This window comes from Artemia sp. Qi Xiang Cuo, chromosome 14, assembly GCF_049724085.1.
Source record: "Artemia sp. Qi Xiang Cuo chromosome 14, ASM4972408v1, whole genome shotgun sequence".
Taxonomy (NCBI): Eukaryota; Metazoa; Arthropoda; class Branchiopoda; order Anostraca; family Artemiidae; genus Artemia; species Artemia sp. Qi Xiang Cuo.
In genome coordinates, this window is record NC_142807.1 from 50,499,876 (window position 1) to 50,521,132 (window position 21,257).

The 21,257-nt window shown below is 35.3% G+C and overlaps 1 protein-coding gene across 1 annotated transcript in view; it reads left to right on the forward strand.

Moving 5' to 3' along the window:
* Window positions 1–1,356: 1,356 nt before the first annotated feature.
* Window positions 1,357–21,257, forward strand: part of LOC148944578 (E3 ubiquitin-protein ligase MARCHF2-like) — a 30,566-nt gene continuing 10,665 nt past the window's right edge. Inside the window, exons 1-2 of the mRNA XM_089100231.1 lie at window positions 1,357–1,399; window positions 16,151–16,314. Of these exons, the coding sequence (XP_088956357.1) occupies window positions 1,357–1,399; window positions 16,151–16,314 (207 nt within the window). The remainder of the gene's footprint in view (window positions 1,400–16,150; window positions 16,315–21,257) is intronic.

The window sequence follows — 21,257 nt, forward strand, 5'->3', positions numbered from 1 at the left end:
GCCAAGCATACCTTTTATTTGTATTAAGCGCTTGCTTAAAAGAATACACGTATAGATTTGTTTTTATTTCCTCATACTTATATCTCGGCCTTTAATTTTTAATTTCTTCTCTTCTAATGTATCTTACATTCATTATTATTGTCCCACACAACGCAGCCTCAATAGGGTAAGGATCCAAAACCTATAAAAGAACAGTGAGCTTAAAGAATAGTGATTACAGTGCATTCTGATCTTTCCGAATACCCAAATACATGCACTTGTCAGTCTTGTCTAATATTTATTTGAAATTGATTTAATAGGGGGGGGGGGGGAGAATGATTTACAGTACTAGGCTCAGGAGAAACACCTTTTGCACCTGTGTAAACATATTCTTAATTAATTATTCTTTTCGTTTCTTATATTATGGAAGCTTAAAATGAATTTTCTACTTTCTTGACACAAGAGGGAGAGGGAGGGGCGGTTATCATTTAAATCCCCCGTTTACACTTTTTTAAACCCAGCCACTAGCCAAAAAATGGGTGGAAGGCAATACTCTGCTAAGAAATTCTGGAAGTCCCAACTGCGTAACATCGAAAATCTTTGCCTTCTTTTGAAGTTGTTGGTTAACTTTACTGCAAAAAAAGCAGTAAGTAGTTCGCTTAAGCGAGGTTCACAAGTGTGTCTAGCTAGAATCCCATGTCTAGACACGTGTCTAGCCAGAATCTAATGTCTAGACAACGACAGTTCAAAAGTAAAATTTGGCGCTTAGCTAGACACGCTAGACAAAGGGCTTGGCTAGACATTGAGTTCTAGACTCTAGAACTCAATGTCTAGGATTTTCGATTACTGACAATCAGAATGTGTCAAGATCCACTATTTAATCATTTTTGTTTACATTTGGAAACTGAAATTTAATTTTTGTTTTCTCATTAATTGTTTTTGTCATTTTAGGCAAACATGCAACACCAGACATAATAGTGAAGCTCACTAAGGCAATTGTTTTGCTTATTTCATCCATTAGCTTGTGACTGTAAAAAATGGATTACAATTTTGAAAGTTCTGCCCGCATAAGGTCTGTTGATTGGCTAGGAATGACCAAATTTGAAACTAGATTTGTAGTTTTAGCTAAGCACCGAATTTTACATGTGAATGGTCGTTACCTAGACATTAGATTCTGGCTAGATACGTGTCTAGACATGGGATTCTATCTAGAAACGCTTGTGAACGCCGCTTTAGAGCATTTTTTGAGCAAGGGTTAGCCAATTAGCAAAATACAAAATTTGGTAAGTGTTGATAAAAATGGTAAAAACCACAATAGGCCTCATTGTATTATGGCAATGTCGCTAGTATACAAATTCCTAAATTTAAAATAGCACCATGCAAAGTCCCGGCGGACCTTTTTGTCGTATTTGTTATGATGGTTAGTAAAGATAATACTGCATACGTTTTCTCATAGCCTAGTAACTAAAACATATTTTTATCTAAAACTATGCTGATAAGATGGGCTTGCCTGGTCTGAACTATAGACTAAGCATAACTATTTCCTGGATAGCTAACCACAGGACTCAGGCTGTGCTTAATCTTGAAAAAATATTTTGATTAAAATTATGGTAAAATTTTAGTTTAGCCAATTTTCGCTGTCTTGGAAAGAGTTTATATTAGGAAAATGAAACTTTCAGGGATGGGTTTACAGACTAAAGTAGCCTATGTCCTGGGTAGGTATTTTAAAGAAGGTTAGGCCTACCTACCTCCACCTCTTCTCCCTCTAGATGGTAGTGACTTTGGTAAAATTCTACTTTAGCTACTTTTGGCTATCTTGGGAAGGGGTTAGGTTAGGACAATGAGACTTTCAGGGATGGGTCTACAGGCTAAAGTATGTCCCGGGAAGGTATTTTGAAGTACCTACCTCCACTCCTTCTCCCTCTAAAGGGTCATGAAATTTGCCTACATGACAGGTCTATACCCATTGAAATTTTGACAAAACAACATTTTACCTTAATTTTCAGTTATCAGTTTCTTTTTCTCTGGTTTTAGCTCTGAAAATGCAATTTCAGTTATTTGAGCAGAATTTTAAGACATATAAATAGTTTATTTTCAAAATTTTGGAAATGTATTTGCATATCTTTAAAACCTTATAAATTGGGATTAAGCAAAGTTGTGAAGCTGAAAACGATTTTATTGTACTTCATTTAAGCAGAAGATCTATTTTGCAAGGTTTCACTTCTATACCTCACATATTTTTAAAGGTCATCAAAGGTCAGGACCCTCTAGAGGGAGAAGGAGTGGAGGTGAGTACTTCAAAATATCTTCCCAGGACATACTTTAGCCTGTAGACCCATCCCTGAAAGTTTCATTTTCTTAACCTAACCCCTTTCCAAGATAGTCAAAAGTAACTAAAGTAGAATTTTACCGTGACTTTAGATGACCTTTAAAAATGTTTGGGTAAATATTTACCAAGTCATATTATTAGGCCCGTTTTTTAGCCCTAAGATCTTACATCTAAGATCTTAGGCTACATCTTTCTGCAAAGATTAGGTAAGACACCCAGTAATCAGCCACCTGTCTTTTCTCAGAGAGAATCTTTTATACTATTTTAATAACCAATTTACAATGAGCCGTTTGTATGTCCGAGTTTAGGCAGAATTGTCACTTGTTAGTAAATTCAAAAATAGATGTAAATTCAAAATAGATGTAAATAGTTAGTAAATTCATGAAAATATTTGAATTAGTAACCTACTTGTTCAGAAATTCTTCAGAAATTTTTTGATACAAAAATTAAGTTTCTAGGTGGTATAATACAGTAATTAGAGTAGTTTAAATGTCAAAAAGTTTTCAAAGTGATTAAAGTGTCGGACTACTGGATGTCTTACCCTATCGTTTTTTAACTCATCTTTGTTCTAAGATCTTACAGCTCACTGATGTTAGCAAAAAGTGTGAAGACCGCCACTGTTTTGCCATATAGAACAATGATGAGAGAACTTTGATGATCTACTCATCAGTGTTCTCAGACCTCTGATCAGAGCTGAATGATGAAAGGCATTTGCACAAAACAACCAAAGATGTAAGATCTTTGGTAAAGTTCTATGAAATCATATTATTGAGTTAGGACAAAAGTGAATACACCATTCAATGCTTTTTTTTATGCTTATTAAAAATATAACACGCATTTAAAACGGAAATGATTTTCCGCCCCCCCCCCCTCTCAAGGCCCATTAAGGGTTAGGTTAGGTTAGGTAGAGCAGTGATGGGGGGGGGGGATTTAGTTCATGTACGTTTTCAATTCTTAGGCCTATTATATTTATAATAAGCCTAAAAAAAGGCATCGGATAGTATATTCACTTTAGTCCTAACTCAATAATATGATTTCGTAGAACTTTACCAGATCTTTGTTCAAAGATTTCACTTTTAAGTGTTTTCTGACAAAAGATGTAAGATCTTAGCACATTGATGAGTGAAAAAACAGGCCTATTGAGTTATGAATAAACTGAGTATACCCCTTGATGTTCTTTTTTATGCTCTTTACAAATATAATAATCATTTTTGTTGGAAATGAATTTTAGCCCCCACCCCTATATATACCAATTCAGGGTATATATTTGCACATTCGGGGGGTGGGGGTATATATTTGCACATTAATGTGCAAATATATACCCTGAATTGGTATATAGTGGAGGGGGCTAAAATTATTTTCCAACAAAAATGATTATTATGTTTTTAAAGAGCATAAAAAAAGGCATTGAGTGGGATATTCACTTTGGTTTTAGCTCAGTAATAGCCTATTATTTAGTAAATTTTTACCAATATTTGTGTTATAAAAGTGAAACCTTGGAAAATATAGACTATCTTCTGCATAGGCTAAATAATGTACAATAAAATTATTTTCAGCTTCACAACTTTGCTCAATCCCAATTTATGAGGTTTAAAAGATCTGCAAACACTTTTCTTAAATTTTGAAAACAACATTGATATGGCTTAAAATTTTACTTAAATAACAGGAATTATATTTTCAGAACTAGAAAATGGAGAAAAAGAAACTGATAACTGAAAATTAAATAAAATGTTGGGTAAATTTCTAGTGGGCCACATAATTTAGCTAAGATAAAAGTGAAAACATCATTTGATGCCTTTTTTATGCTCTTTCATAATTCAAAAATTGCTTCATTTGCTAATTGCATCTTGAGCCCTTAAAGGGGCCCTAAAGGTATTTTATATGAATTATCAGAGCATAAAACAGCATGAAATCATGTTTTCACTCTCATCCTAGCTAAATTATATGGCCCACTGCAAATTTACAATGAAGTTTTGAAATTTAGCTGGGATGAAAGTGAAAACATTGCAGTTATGAAAGGGGCTCAAGATGCAGTTAACCCCAGAAGTGATTATTGAATTATAAAAGAGCATAAAAAAAAGGTATCTAAATGATGTTTTCACTTTCATCTTAGCTAAATTATATGGCCCACTAGAAATTTACCAAATGTTGTTTTGTCTAAATTTTAATAGGTATAGACCTGTCAAGTAGTCAAATTTCAAAGACTTAGAAATCAGAAGAGGGTTAACATAGAAGCTTGGCAATACCTTCCCAGAGTATGTTTTGGTCCTGCATCCATTACTGAAAGTTTCATTTTCCTAACAAAACCCCTTTCCAAGATTGCAAAAAGTAACTAACAAGAATGTTACCAAAATTATCTTTGGTAAATATTGACAGTTTATTCTTGTGCTTCTGAGTAGATCTAACTCTAGACTGATTCCTAATTTTTGAATATTGCTTATAGGTAGTTGGGAGTGGTTGATAATTATATGTAGAAAAAATGTCTAGCCAACTAGGTGGTTAAAATGAATGACAGTGTATATATATATGTTGAATCTTTAAATTAGCCAACCAGTTGGCTACTAGATCTCACCTATATATACATTTCAGTATTAATTAGCCAACTAGTCAGCTAATATTAGAATTATATTAATACACTATAAAATTAGCTAACTAGTTGGCTATTAATATCCCAGGTATACATTAACTTCTGTTTAAAATAGCTAACTAGTCAGCTATTTATTTATTTATTTAGTACCAAAATGGTAAGCTTTAATAAGCTTGTTGCACTAAACAATTATAAAATTTCTAATACACTTGTGGAATTAGCTAACTAGTTTGCTATGAAGCATCCAGGTTCATAAGTTTATTAATCCACATTCATAAACAAATAAATAAATTAAACAACACTTTCACACTGGAGAAAACCTATGAAGGTTTTCAATTGTGTGAAACTCCATGTAACTACTTACCTAATAACTCAACTATTTACATAAACCTCAACTATTTAATTAAAACTATTATAAATAAACCAAAAATAGATAAACTATATCCTATATATATATATATATATATATATATATATATATATATATATATATATATATATATATATATATATATATATATATATATATATATATATATATATATATATATATATATATATATATATATATATATATATATATATATATATATAAATAATAATAATAATAAAAAAATAAAATATATAAAAATAAATAAATAACTGAATTAAAAATAATAATACATAAATAAAATATAAAAGAAAAATAATAATAATCCAGTCTCCATCACTCATTATACTCAACTCCCTCTCCTCTCCCCCACCCTGCCAACCTTACCTTATTCCCTACCCACCCTTACATTCAAGTTGTGAAAATTTTAGTTTAAAATAGCCAACTAGTCAGCTATCAATATTTGAATATCAATTATTGGATGTTGAATGGAATGTGTTCCCTGGAAGTACCAGTGGAATGCATTTGATGTTTAATCATTCACATCATCAAGTATAGAGCAAGTAACAGATCACAATGGATCTTAATTTGCTCCAAAGTGCAAATTAAGGTAATAAAGTTTCTAATAAACAGTAAAATTTGCTAACTATTTGGCTATTAAGGTCTGAACCATATACACATGTTTAGATTAGCCGACCAGTTGGCTATTAGATCTCACCTAAATATACACTTTAGCCTGAATTAGCCAATTATTCAGCTCATAGTAGAATTGTATTTACACAATGGAATTAGCTAAGTAGTTGGCTGTTAATATCCTAGGTATACATAAACTTTATTTTAAAATAGCCAACTGGTCAGCTATTTATAAAGTTTCTAATACACTTATGGAATTAGATAGCTAGTTGGCTATTAGGATCTCAGTTGTATATAAAGTTTACTTTAAAATAGCCAACTACTCAGCTATTAATAAAGTTCCTAATACACTTGTGAAATTTGCTAATTAGTTGGCTATTAAGATTCAAGGTATATAAAGACTTAGTTTAAAATAGCCAACTAGTTAGCTATTTCCACAAGTGTATTAGAAATTCTATTCATAGCTGACTAGTTGGCTATTTTAAACTAAAGTTTATATATGACAGGGATCTTAATAGCCAACTAGTTGGCTAGTTTCAGGCTGTAGAGTATATCCAGTTCTGTTATTAGCTGACTAGCTGGCTAATTCAGGCTGAAATGTACACAGAGGTGAGATCCAATAGCCAACTGGTTGACAAATTTAAAGATTCCTATATATACACTTTCATTAATATTAGCCACCTAGTTGGCTAAAAAAAAATTCTAGTTGAGTTGAGCAAGTTCTAGTTGAGCAGCTACTCGCTATCTGGGAAAGCAGTTAAGTTAGATGAATGAAATCTCCAGGAATGATATCCTGGCCTAAAATATACTCTTGGAAGATGTTATGAAGCCACTATCTCAACCCTTCCCTTTTTTCTTCAGCCTAGAATATTGTAAAGATGACAGTTCTATGCCTTTCTAAATTTTGACAAAAGGTTTTTACCTTAATTGTGTATTTTCATTCTCTTTTTCATTGGTTCCCATTTTTAAAATCTTATTCCTTCTATTTCAGTGGGATTTTTAGCCTAGAGCAAAGATATAAGGCTGAAATCACTTCCCCTTTTGCCTTATTCGACCAGTGTATCTGTTTCTCAAGGTTCTGCTTTGATAATGCAAAAATGATAAAAGGTCATCAAAGATCAGTGCCCTTTTGAAAGCAGTGGCAGATCCGGGATTTTTTTAGGAGGGGGCTCAAAATAGTTTGATCCAATAAACTTGCATTAGGAGCAAATTTAATTAATGCAAACTTGCATTAATTAAGTAAATTATACTGCTTTAGACCATGTTAGGGGGGGTGCTCCCCCTGGATCCACCACTGTTTGAGAGGAAGGGGTAGAGGCTGGTACCTCAAAATATCTCTCCAGGGTAGTTAAAACAAAATTAAAATTGTAGAAAAATCAGTGTAGGTGTAATATATTTTTAAATAGAAGAACAATTAACAAAAAAACTTTTTTTAAACTAATAATAATAAAGATCTAAAAATTTCTGGCATATTTAGAAGGTTTTATTAACCAAAACAAAAAGAGAAGAAAAAATTCAACAAACTATACTTAATTAAAACAAATACATATGCTAGAAAAGGGAAAAAACACATCCAAGAAAAACTCTGATCTTAATAAAGTCCCAGATTGGAATTATCACTACTGCATTATGGCAAAAAATTACAAAGTAGGATAAATTATATTTTCTGTTTTATAACTGGCATATTAAAAGGCAGGAAAACAACAGAAAGGCATCAATTGATTGATTGACTGATAAAAACATCTTGATAAAGTCTAATATGATAATTGTTACCACTTTATAAAGGCAACAAAGCTAGATAAAATGTGTTGTGTGTCTAATAATAGATTATTATAATACAAACAAGGTAACAAAACAGACCACATTTGGTTTTTTAATCAAACAACCGACTATGGCCATTTTATTGTTTTCATGCCCTTTTTTGTATTAGAATATTTTATATGCCTGTGTGGTATCCTACCTAAGTTTCTAGGTGATGTAATAGAGATATGACAGAGTTTTAACTGTTGAAGTGGTGATTAGCTGTTAGACTATTGGATGTATCTCACCCTAGATTGTGATTCGGTGGGTAGAGGAGAGGATTGTTCCTGCTAAGATGGCACAGAAAACATAAAGTCAAAAGCTTTTTAGAAAAATGGGAAAAAAGGGATTAGCTGAATCACAATATCTCAAAATAGCCTAGAAGTCCTTTCCTTGGTCTTTTTGGAACTAAATGTTATGAAAACAAAATTCTTACTTTGTTAGATTCAGTAAAATTCTACTCAACTGACTTTCAGAGCTAATTTCAGCTCAACAGTGTTACAACTCTCTCCCTCCCCTTGGTGCCCTGATAGAGCCCTAGGGTATATACCAAAAACAAGTAACAGATTTTTGAATCTATTGAAGTGAGACATTTTTGGTTACAGGACTCAGCTCAGAATATGGCATAAATAGGTTTTTGCCAGGTTTTGTTTCACAAATTCAATTATTTGATTTCATAAACAAAACTGTTGGAAATAGTACAGCTTATAAAAGCTGATAAACATCTCTTCATGGAGACAAAAGCAGCTGAAGCTGAGGCAACTGCAAGTAAAGGAGATAGGCAAGAAGAACAGTGTATTATATTGATAAAAAATTTTGAAAACCAGTTTGTGCTATGAAAGTAAAGATGGGTAGCTGTGTACAAATAAAGAACATGTTTACAATAGGTAGAAATTGTACTTTATTAAGGTATTGAACTTTCTGCAACCCACAAGTCCTCTAGATAACTTGAATGAATTACTACTTTTTCAGCTTGATTTTGGGACTGAACCTATTTGCTCTTTAAAGTCAAGACCATATTAAATAAGCTTAAAAATGATAAATCTGCAGGAACTGACAGTTGGCAATTTTCAACTCTTATGAGTAATGCATAAGGATTGGGTACCATTTGATAAAAAAGCTAAACAGTTCTAAAATCTACTTAAAACAATCATAAATGCTAACTTATATCATTCCTAAATCCACATTACTTCCTCTTATCCCTCTCCCCTGGTGGACAAATATGCAGCCAATTTTATGTATTCCCATTGTCTTTTACAATAGCACTACTCCTTTTTTTGGCTTTTGCTATTATGCCATTTATCATTTACCAAGGGATTTGGAATCTGAAAGATCAACTTAGCAGTGAATATTGAACATAATGACATGTTTCCTTAGTAGTTCTATCTCTAAAACACGAGGAATCACTCAGGTGCGAAAGATGGGATTTATAGGCAAGGAGTAGGGCTCATAACAAATAGGGAAGCTGCCGAGTCTTGTTTAAGGTTGGGAAAGTATTGGTAATAGAAAGCTAGTTGCTCATTTTGTGACTAAGAAGTACAGGGTATCAGTCATGGTAGTATATGCCCCTGTAAAACTGAAGGATGGAGACAGTAGTAACTCAGACAAATTTTATTTACAGCTATAGGAACAATAGACAGGATCCCCATTAGAAATATGGGGATTTTATTAAGGGATTCTTATGCCCAGCTTGGTAGAAATAGGGATAAATGATACCCTAGCCAAGATAAATTTGGCATAGTAAAAGAAAATAGTAATGGTTATAAACTACTGCAATTTTTTAGGTATAATAATCTAGTTATAACCAATGCAGTATTTGATCATAGAATGGCCCATAAGTTAACATGGTATTTGCATGATGGTATGATAGCTAGCCTTATTGATTCTGTTATTGTAAACTGAAGACTGGCAGGACTGATACAAGATACAGGGTATATAAGAGTGCTTTCATTGATGCTAAAAGTAAAAGTCACCATCTAGCAGTGTCTAGTGTTAATATAAAGCGGAAATTTAGGAAGGGTAATAACCTTCTTAGAAGTTATGAGAAACTTTCCAGGAACAGCTGAATACTAAAGTGTAGAGTCTAAAATTTGACAATGTAGAAGATGAATGAATAATTTTAGGAACATGGTTTGTGAAGTTGCAGATGGTGCAAGTTAGAAACACAACTAGGAATAACAGTCAAAATGCTTTAAGTTCAGGTAAGAAGTGGAGGGGCTTGTGCAAGGAATATTTGAGTCATAGATCATATGAAAATAAAAGGAAAGTGGATAAAGCATTAAAATATAAAATAAAAAGGTCTGAAGTGGAGGCCATGGATAAAATTGCTGAAGATCCAGAAGATGGAGTCAGATGGCATAATAGTAGAATATTGCACTGGCATGTCAAAAATTCAGAGATAACAGTCAATCTGGACTTATCCCAGTTGAAGATAGGAACAGAACAACAATTAGCAATAAGGAAAGAGTTAAAGAGAGATGGGTGGAACCTTTTGAAAATGTAAAAAAACATGATAAAGTTACAGGAAAAGCTATGGAAAAAAATGAAAAAGCTTGTGACACTCTGGAAGTAAATGGAAATTTGTTTTGTGAGGGTGAATTAGTGACATTAATAAAAGGATTAAAAATTAGTAAGACCCTGGTCCTGATAGTGTGGTAAATAAGTTTTTAAATAAGGTAGTTATGAAGTTAGAGATAAATTACTGAAAATTATGTATATGACTTTTGAAAACAGGGAAGTAACTAGCAATTTTAGGACAACGTTAAGTAAACTCCTATAAGAAAGGTGATAAGAATGAATGTGGTAATTATTGAGACATTAGTCTGGTTGCTGTAGGAAGCAAAGTACTTGGTTTGATGATACTTTTTAGACTTAGAGAGGCAGTAGATAAAGTTTTGAGAGAGGAACAGTGTGGTTTTAGGGAGAGGAGAGGATAAATTGACCAAATTTCTTAGCTCTTAGATTAATAATCGAGATGCGTCTGTGCTATCAGACTCCTCTAGTCCTTAGTTTTGCATATTATGACCAAGCATCTGATTCAGCCAATAGAAATGCTTTAGCAAAGCTCCTATCCTTGCATGGTATACCAGATAACAAGGCCGTATCCAGGGGGGGGGGTGTTACCAGGTTTGAACCCCCCCCCCCCGAAATTTTTGACCAAGTCGGAAATTAGTCTAGAAAATACCTGTAAAGACAAAACCTTACCAGAAAAAAATATGCTCCCACACTAGGTTCTTTTGCATTCCGTGGGTAAACGGTGCTTATCAGCCTACGAAATTAGGTAACCGTAGGTAACCCAATGTTCACCAGACCTTGGACAGGAAATTAAGTTTAGTATGCGCCATTATCCCATTGTATTTTTTGGCATACAAAAATCCTATTGCAATTTTGTGGGTAAAAGGTTGTGATCAGCTTACACAATTAGGTAACCCCATGTTCGCCTTATTATGCAATGTCAAACCTTGCATAGTAAATTAGAATTAATGGGGACTCCAGGTAAATGTTATAAGAGTGCAAGATTATCAGTTCAGTTCAATTTCAGACTTGGATAAGAGAAGAGCAATTTTCAACACAAAGAGGAAGTGTGACATTACGTCGTTTTTTGCGCCCAAGTGGACCAGGGACGTTTCTGACAGTGGCGTTAGCGGGACGTCTGCGTAGCATTCATCTACATCTGTGGATCTGAAGGGCACTGGAGCCATCGTTGAAGCTTCTGAATCACGGACCCTGGAACCAACCATGACGCAACACGCACCTGCACCAACCCAGTCTCTGTCATTGTTTGCAAATGACATCGGTCGTTTTGTCAACAAATCATCCAGTCTTGATGCAAATTCTAAACTTCGTTTGCTGAAGAGCCCTTGGACTCCAGATATCTCCTATATTTTTCAAGTATCCGAAAAACGGAAGCTGAAGTTTCAGTTAACTTGGCTCGCTCGTTTAAGCTGGTTGTCCTACTCTCCGTCTGAGGACGCTGCTTTTTGCAGATTTTACATTCTGTTCTCGTCAGAGACAGCTGGCAAAGGCTGCCACCAGCGCTTGGGGAATCTAGTCACCAAACCATTCAGGAACTGGAAGGATGCGATAGAGTGCTTCACAGCTCACCAACAAGCAGAGTTTCATAGAAACTGCATGGTATTGGCTGAAAACTTCATTTCTGTCTCGGAGAAAAGGCAGGATAATATCGCACACCAACTAGACGTGGCAAGGAAAGCGCAGTTTCAAGAAAATCGCCAGAAGTTGCGACCAATTTTTGAGACGGTGATATTTTGTGGGTGGCAACAGCTTGCCCTTCGTGGTACTAACAATTCCGGCCGCATTTCGGTCTCGGATCCAGAACCTTCCCACAATGATGGCAGCTTCCGAACACAACTGCGGCTGAGGGCGAGGCACGGTGACGATGTTCTGAAGAACCACCTTCTTTCTGCGGCTGGAAATGCCACATATGTTTCTCTCATCATCCAGAAGGGTATTATCGCCGCATCCGGGGAGCTTCTTCAGCAGTCTATTGTGGAAAGAGAAAACACAAGTCCATGCTTTTCGGTGCTTGCCGATGAAACGGCGGACGTTTCGAACATGGAGCACCTGTCTGTTTGTGTCCGCTACACATTCAAAGAGAACCTGCATGAGGACTTCCTTGGTTTTACCCCAGTTTCTGATTTGACTGGGCAAGGTCTGGCTTCATCAATCCTGCGATTTCTCGAAAGCCTTGGTCTTAATCTTAATAAGATGGTTGGTCAGGGATATGACGGTGAAGCAGCAATGAGTGGGCATCTTAGGGGTATCCAGGCTGTTATACGTGAAAAGTATCCAAACGCGCTTTACGTCCGTTGTAGTGCGCACAGTCTCAACTTGGACATCTCTTCTGTATGCTCTAGTCTGGCGTTTAAGCATTTCTTTGGTGTCTTGTCACAAGTCTGCATTTTTTACCATACTTCCCCACTCAGGACACATAATTTAAAAGAGAAGATCAATGACATACTACCGGATTCGAGGAAACATACTTTAACCGGACTCTGCAAAACAAGATGGGTGGAGCGCCACGATTCAGTCATGCGTTTTCTTGAGCTTTGTTGACCAATCCTGCGATCCTTGGAAGCTGATGAAGAGAACCGAAAGGTAAAAACGTCTGTGACAGTAGCGCAGGTGCTCGAGAGGATGGACCAATCTTCATTTTTGCGTATCTCCATTTGTTGAAATAACTTTTATGTCCTACACTTCCACTGTGAAAGACTCTTCAGTTAGCTGACTATGATTTGGCAGTTGCATGCAGGCACAAGGAAACTGTCCTTTCAAAAACAAAGGAAATGCTGCTACTGCTTTCACGTATATTTTCGACAAAGCTCAGCGTTTCGCCAGTGACTAAGGACTGGAGATGAATCGTCCATGGACGAGAAGTAGCCAAAGTATGCATGCAGAAGAGCAAGACTTTCTCAATCACTGTAGAACCTCGCTCTTTATTCCTTTCCTGGACCACTTCACTTCCGACCTGAAACAACGATTTGTGCTTCACCAGAAACTGCTGTCAAATCTCTGCGCCTTTTCTCCTGCCAAAATTGCTTCTGTCGATCTGAAGGCATTCAATCCGGATTCATTGGTTGAATTGTATGGCGATATTCTTCCCGAGCCAGGCTGTCTGAAGCAAGAAATTGAGCTATGACGCATCAAGTGGGAGAATATTCCGGCATCAGAGAGGCCTACTTGTGCTGTGTCTTCGCTTCAGGCATGCAACGCCACCTTTTTTCCAAATGTTTTTCTTCTTCTGGCTGTTCTTGCGACGTTACCTGTTAGCACTGCTACTCCAGAAAGAAGTTTCTCAACGCTCAGAAGGCTCAAAACCTGGCTGAGAAATTCAACAGAAGCAGAACGATTGAGTGGCTTAGCCCTCCTTGCAGTCCATAGGGACGTTGACATCTGCCTACATTTTTTCAGGGAAGAAAAATCGTCGCCTGGATTTCGTTTTATAGATATTAGCCCTTACTTTTAGCTAAAAAAAAAATAAAAAAAATAAAAAAAATATATAGACTACTTCTACTATTTGGCTTCTTTTTTCGTTCTGTTTTTGCTGTCTAAAAAAAAACAACTTGTAGTATTTAACTGTATGTAAATACTTGTCTTGTTTTTGCGTTTCTAAAAAAAAAAAAAAAAAAAAAAAAAAAAAAAAAAAAACTTAAAGATACGCAAGTATGCCTAGTGGACGCGTCCTTGTTCGCAAGGGGTGGACTAACGGTCTCGAGCTAACGTAATGATGATCGATGTTAGATAAAGTCCACGGGAAAAAGTCGGGTAAACCCCCCGAACAAAAATCCTGGATACGGCCCTGCCAGATAAATACATTAAATGGATTAGTGCTATGTAAAGGAATAATATTGCTGTGGTTAAGTTAGGAAATGAGAATAGTGGCTGGTTTCGCATTGAATCAGGAACTAAGCGGGGTTAAATTCTATCTATATTGAGGAGCTGGCCTTTACTCCCTCGGAAAATACCCCCCCCCTTGAAAAATAGAACCCTCAATTTCTGATGCAATGAGCACCCTCCAAAGTTACTGCAACCCTGAGATGGAGCTGAGGATGAGAAAGGGATAGTCCCTTCCTACATGGAATAAATTCTGCTCATTTTGGGGTTTAGTGTTACTCTTTAATTTCATAATAACAATGTAGACCGGAAATATTCCCAGAAAATATCAACTTCACATTTTGATGTGTTATTTAAAGTTTTTTTTGTACCCCCCCCCCCAAACAGATAGTTGAGAGCTGGGATTTTTGACATTAAAATGAGACAGCACCTTTTGAGACATATCCCTGTTTTTTAACTAGGGAGGGAGGGAGATACTTCAAAGGGTGCATTTTGATGCCAAAACATCCCAACTCTCATTGAGCCTTCCAATAAATACAGAATCAGTTCTAAGGGAGAGGCAAGGTGAGGGTGGAGGTAGAATTTGATTTATAATCCCCAATTGACGCTACTTAGGATAATGGACGTGTTAGAATATGTTTCAAATTTCCTCTTCATTTAGAAAGGACACTGATACCAAACTACATTTGAAGTCTGACAACCATTATCAAGTGAATGTATACAATCCTGCAAAACAAGCCTTGCCACCAGTAACTGCTGTCCAGCAGTATTCTCCCTTGTTGAATTTTTTTTTTATGTCAGTTCCTTGGCCAAAAATAGCAAAACTTCTGTCTATAAATCTTCAGATAAATCAAGTAAGGTAAACATTAGATGTAAGATGTCATTATCTCCTGGCATCAAAAAGTAGAATGTCAAAAATGTAGTTAATACTAATGAAGGAAGTTAAGACTTACATCTAATAAGGAATTCAGGAAAACTAACCATAGATAGTGACATAAATCTAAATTCAACAAGTGTTACTACCTCCTTCTGATCTCAAATCATGCCAATTATAATAGTGATCATAAACATTAGGTTGCATATATTCAAAATCGATTTGATATTATCAAGCATAACAGACTACCAAACAGTAATGAACCTTTTGCTCAAGAATTTACATGTGTTAACACAATTTTGACAGGTTCTTGCAAATAAGGAGATGATTCTAATTTTGAGAGGGAACCAAGATTCATAAAAAAAATGATTGTAGAAATAACAATGATAAGAATGATTGTAAATGCTCAAATTTGGAAGTTCTAAATTTGGTACCAAATGCCCATATAATTATGGTACTATGATATCTAGTCTTGACAAGTAAAATCGTACTACGCCTACAAGTTTTTTTTTTTTTTTTTACTACAACTTTGATAAAAGCGTTCTTTTTCGTATTTAGGTTGTTTGTTAGAGGCAGTGCTTTTTAAGTTTGGAATCACAAGTTCTCAGTGGATGATTTTATTTATGTCCCCCCTCCATCAATTTTGTGTGGAAATCTGTAGAAACTTTGGAGGGGGTCATTCAGTGGGAAATTAAAAATTTCCATGAAAATATATATAAAAAAGTGTTTTCTAATGAGAATACAAAAAAAGTATTTTTTGAAATCTAGGAGGGGGGGCAATAAAATCTTGGGAGGGGAGCAAGTACCTTTACTGAAAAAGTGGAAATTTTGAGCCAAAAAATACTTTTTTATAGTTTCAGACACCCACTTTACTCTGTAAGATGTCCTGTGATACTCCTAAAACATGTGCTGTTTGCATGCATTTTTCCTAATAAAAATATTTAATATCTTATAGTTCTTTGGACTGATGAAAACCAGAAGTGCATCCAGGATTTTTGTTCGGGGGGGGGGGGAGTAGGAATTTTTTTAGGGGGGGGTTACATAAAAAATCTCAAAAAAGGCATACAAAATTTGTTTATGTCTATTTTGTTAAGTTTTTACGAGTCAAACAAACATTTCAGGGGGGGGGGTTCAAACCGGTAACCCCCCCCCAGGATAAGGCCTTGATGAAAACTATTGATAAACATATTTGATACAGTAGTGTATAAAGAATTATTTTTCCAGGTATGAATGAGGAAGTATTAGTTAATCCTTGCAGATGTGCAGGTAGCATAGGCTTAATTCATAGGAGTTGCTTGGAAAAGTGGCTAGTAACTGCCAACAAAGATAAGTGCGACCTATGCAAGTATCAGTTTCACGTGCGAAGGAAACAAAGAACTCTTGTTCAGGTGAGGTGCCTTGTTTTTTCACTCTCAGGCTTATTAGGGTACTTCACTTCTTCCAAGATGCATCTTTTTCTTTGTAGAGGTAGGTTTGTGCACCTATCTTGATGTACCTCTTCTAGATGCATACTGGTAGATACCAGTAAAGAACACAGTCAACAGTTGATGCATTTCATCTTGTCTAATGAACATTATTGGTGATTAGAGGTGGCTCTTTGAATTTTTCGCTTTTGAAAATACATTATCAGTAATAAAGTGGAGACAAATTCGATTTTGGTTTGGTCATAAATTGCTTCAAGAAAGTTTTTTTTCGGAAGTTTTTATTAAAATTAAATTTACAGGAACCAATAAACAAAATCCCAGGTAAATATTGGTTTTCTTATTAGAAAAATTGGATGCCCAAGCTAGTACAACAGGGAAATACAATATCTTCAACTCATACCGTTTTGGAGCTGGGAAGGAAACTAGCTATGGTAATAGAATGCTACAATTTTGTTGATAAAATTATCTAGTTAGGCTATAACAAACACAACATTTGGCCACGCATAACCTGAACCATAAGTTAACATGGCAATCTGCTGATGGTAAGACATATAACTTTATTGATTTCTTTTATGTAAATAGAAGACTGACAGGATCGATACAGGGTATTAGGGAGTATAAAAGTACTGACGTTGAAAATAAAGATCATCATCTAGTTCTATCCTGAATCGATGTAAAGCTGAAATAAAGGAAGGGTATCTACTCACCAGGAAATTGTGAAGTTGATAGGTGTTAGAATGAAAATTTGAGTGGAACCTTTCAAGAACAATTGGGTTTGACGCTGGAAAGGTTTGAAGTTGATAATGTAGAAGATGAATGGAATGTTCTTATGAATATATTTTGTGAAATAGAAAATACTTTTGGGATGAACAACAGGAAAACAGCTACGAATGTTAGCGAAAAGGCCTTAGGCTTTGTAGATGAGACCAAAGTGTTTTGTATAAACAGATTCTGAGTGAAAGCTCTTACGAGAATATGATGGGGAAAACACAGCAAGACTACATGATAGTAAGATATTGTATTGATATGTTAAGAGATTGGGGGGAACAAGTCATTTTAACCTATTCACCGTTTGAATCTCAATTAGTGATAGAGAGTGTGCTAATCAGAGATGGACAAAATATTTTGAAAGTTTGTTAAGCCGTAATAAATGTAGGAAATTGTACAGAAAATAATGAAGGAATTACTAATATTTTTATTGTGAGAAAATTTCTATAGCAAGGAGGAGTTAGTAATAGTTTTAAAAAGTTTGACAAACGATAAGGCTGCACATACAGAATGTATGATGAACGTTTTTTTAAATATGGTGATTATGGAGTTACAGATAAAATACTGAAAACGGTGATTTTTTATAAGAGGGTGGTATCTAGTGATGTTAGGAAAGTTTTAGTTTAAGCCTTTATAAAGAAATGTAATAAAATGAATATAGCGATTATAGAGGCATTAGCTTCATTTCGGTTGAAGCACATTGCTTAACAAGGTGACGCTTATTGTATTAATAGAGGCTGTTGGTAAAGTATGATGGAATATTGTAGTTTTAGGAATGGGGGAGGATGTTTTGACTAAATTTTATACGAAGGGTAATAATTGCAAAGTGTTTTAATTATCTTGTTTATTTAGTCCTGTGCTCTGTAGATTATGAATAGCATTTGATTCACCTAATAGCGACACTTTAGTAAAGATCCTGTGCTTGTATTGTATGCCAGATAGTATTGTTGAAGTGATTAGTGCTTTGGAAGAGAGTACTGTTGCTATAGTTAAGGTAGAACGCCATTCTAGCAGTCTTTTTGGCATAGAATCAGCAGTTTAGCAAAGTTTGTGTCTCACTTACGCTTATCTGGATTATTTTGATGGTTTTTTTTTCCAAAGGGACACAGCAAATGCTATTGAGGAACGTGGTATCAAGTGGGAAGATAAAACTCTTCTGGAATTAAAATTATACAGGCGATGTGATTGATGCAAACGAACTAGCCTAAACAAAATTGTTCGTGTAATGAATGAACTTCTGAAAAGTTTTGAGAATTTGAGGAGCTAAAATAGTTTGAAAATCAACATCAAAAAGACTTAATCGCTCAAAATAGGAATAAATGAGGATGAAGAGGTAACACAAAATTGATCAAGTGCATGGCTTCCCGTTCGTGTGTAGTATTAACTAAAAAAAACAAGTTACTTTAACTGAAAGTAAGGAGCGACATTAAAACTTAAAACGAACATAAATTATTCCGTATATGAAAGGGGCTGTCCCCTCCTCAACGCCTCGATCTTTACGCTAAAGTTTTTTGTTGTTTTAAAAAATAAAGTTGTGAGAAAGTCAAACTTTAGCGTAAAGAGCGAGGCATTGAGGAGGGGACAGCCCCTTTCGTGTACGGAATAATTTCTGTTCGTTTTAAGTTTTAATGTCTCTCCTTACTTTCGGTTAAAAAAAACTTTTTTTTTTGTTAATTTCTGAACGTTTTTGAATTAATGCAGCTTTGATTTTGGGTCACCGTACATGAATAATTAAAACAAGATTTGCATTTTAATTTTCCTTTTTTTGGCTAATTGGTTTTCTCGAAATTTTGTTCTGACGTAACTTACGAATTAACTTACGTAACAAATTTCTATATTTGCATGTTTTTATTACGTATATTAGGGAGTTCGCTCCCTAGTCAATACCTTGCTCTTTACAGCAAAGTTCGAATTTTGTTCGAATCACAAACCCCTGAATAACAAAGGCCGGTTAATTGGAATAGATAGCTCTTTTGAAAGTGTTAATAAAAACTTTTAGCGGGTATAGCGAGGAATTGACGAGGGGCCGAACTCTCTTAAAAACGCAATAATTTATGTGCGTTTTAAGTTTTAATGTTGCTCCTTACTTTCAGTTGAAAAAAACTTGTTTTTTTGGAAATCTGGCACCCCCTTCATGGAAATGTCCCTTCCCCCAATGAAATATCCTCCGTGGAAATATCCTCCCCCGTAATCCCTACTCCGACCCCGACCCCCACTAGAAAAAATTTCCTCCTGAAAACGCCTGTATACTTCCCAATAACCAATACTATATGTAAACAATGGGCAGAGCTCAGAACTTGCAGCCATTCCTCCGGGAATTGTGGGGGATTAAGTCATCATCAAAGACATATTTATTAAATTTTCAACTATGCTGAACAAAATGGCTATCTCAAAATTTTGATTGTGTGACTTCGGGAAAAAAATGAGCCTGGGAGGGAGCCAAGTTGCCCTCCAATTTTTTTGGTCACTTAAAAAGGGCTTTTTTCAGGCTATTTGACCTTAAGAAAGGAGTGAAGCAGGGCAGCGCCATGTCCCCGAGACTGTTCGGTTTGTTTTTGAATGATATGGTGGAGTTTCTGGAAGAAAAATGGGCTCCAAAGCTGTGTCTTGGAAAAATTAATTTTTCGGTGTTATTATTTGCGGATGACACTACATTGGTGGCGAAGTCGCCAAGGGAGCTTCAGATGTTACTGGATTTAATTGAGGAATACTTACAAATGAAAAAGTTACAGCTGAACGTTATGAAAACTAAAGTGGTTGTTTTAAGTAAAAGACATGACAAAATTGATAATATATTTGTATTTGGAGGACAACAATTAGAAGTAGTTGAAAAAATTAAGTATCTTGGTTATATCTTCCAAAGTAATGGTGGATGGAGTTCTCATATTAAAGAAGTGTTAAATAGGGGAAGAGCTGCAACATTTTCACTTTTCAGGAATAAAATTAGTGGAATAAAGAATTTGTCTTTGCATAAGAGGTTTTTTTTTTATCCAAGATTATGCCGATTCTCCATTACGGGGCAGAGATCTGGGGACATGAGAACGCTGCCCAGTTAGAAAGCGTTCAGCTAGGTTATTTTAAGAGATTGTAAGGGTTGCATAGAATGACCCATTCCTAGTTTCTTAAGGGATATCTTGGACTTTGGTCTCTTAAAAGTTATAGGATAGTCCAAATGATAAAATTTTGGCCAAGGGTTGTACAGTTACCCATTGATAGGTTACTGAAGGCTGCATATGATGAGTTACTTCAGGTACATAGAAAAAGATCTTGGTCTTTTAAAGTTAAAGAAGTACTGGATATTTCAGGTTTTTCTTTCATATGAAATGATGCCCTTTGACCAAAAAGTCAACAATTAAATTCGGACAAAGAAATGAAGCGGTTGCTAGAGGACCATACGATGCATAAATGGAGCAAGGAAATTAATAATTTGGAAACTTTAACTCATTATAGAGAGACTGAGGTAATTTGTGGTGAAAAATTTTACTTTAAGCTAAATTTACCTTCCTGATACCTCACATATTGGATGCAGCTATGTTCTATTTGCCATCCGATTCGTTCGAAGTTGAAATTTTTTTAGAGGAGGAAAATTGTTCCGGACATCAGGTTTGCTTGCCCTCTTTGCCAAGAAGAGGATGAGGATTTGGAGCATCGTCTGAGTCGTTGTCGAGGTCTTTTGGGGGTAAGGGAAAATTTATTTGGGAATGATGGAATGCTGCTTCCCGATGCCTTGAAAAGTACGTCGTCAAAATTTATTTGTCTAGTGGGAAGATATCTTGATGAGTATTTTGCAAAAAGAAGAGAGTAGTTTTTTTTTCTTTATTATTGTGACGAGTGCTGTAATTTGTTAATCTTGTATGTTATTTATGTACATGGCCACATTTTGGCTTGAAATACACGTTATCTTATCTTATCCTATAACTTGCAGCCCTTCCCCTGGGAACTGTGGGGGATTAAGTCATCCTCAAAGACATATTAATTAGATTTTTAACTATGCTGAACAAAATGGCTATCTCAAAATTTTGATTGGGTGACTTCGGGAAAAAGATGAGCGTGGGAGGGGGTCAAGTTGCCTTCCAATTTTTTTAGTCACTTAAAAAGGGCACTAGAACTTTTAATTTCCGTTCGAATGAACCCTTTCA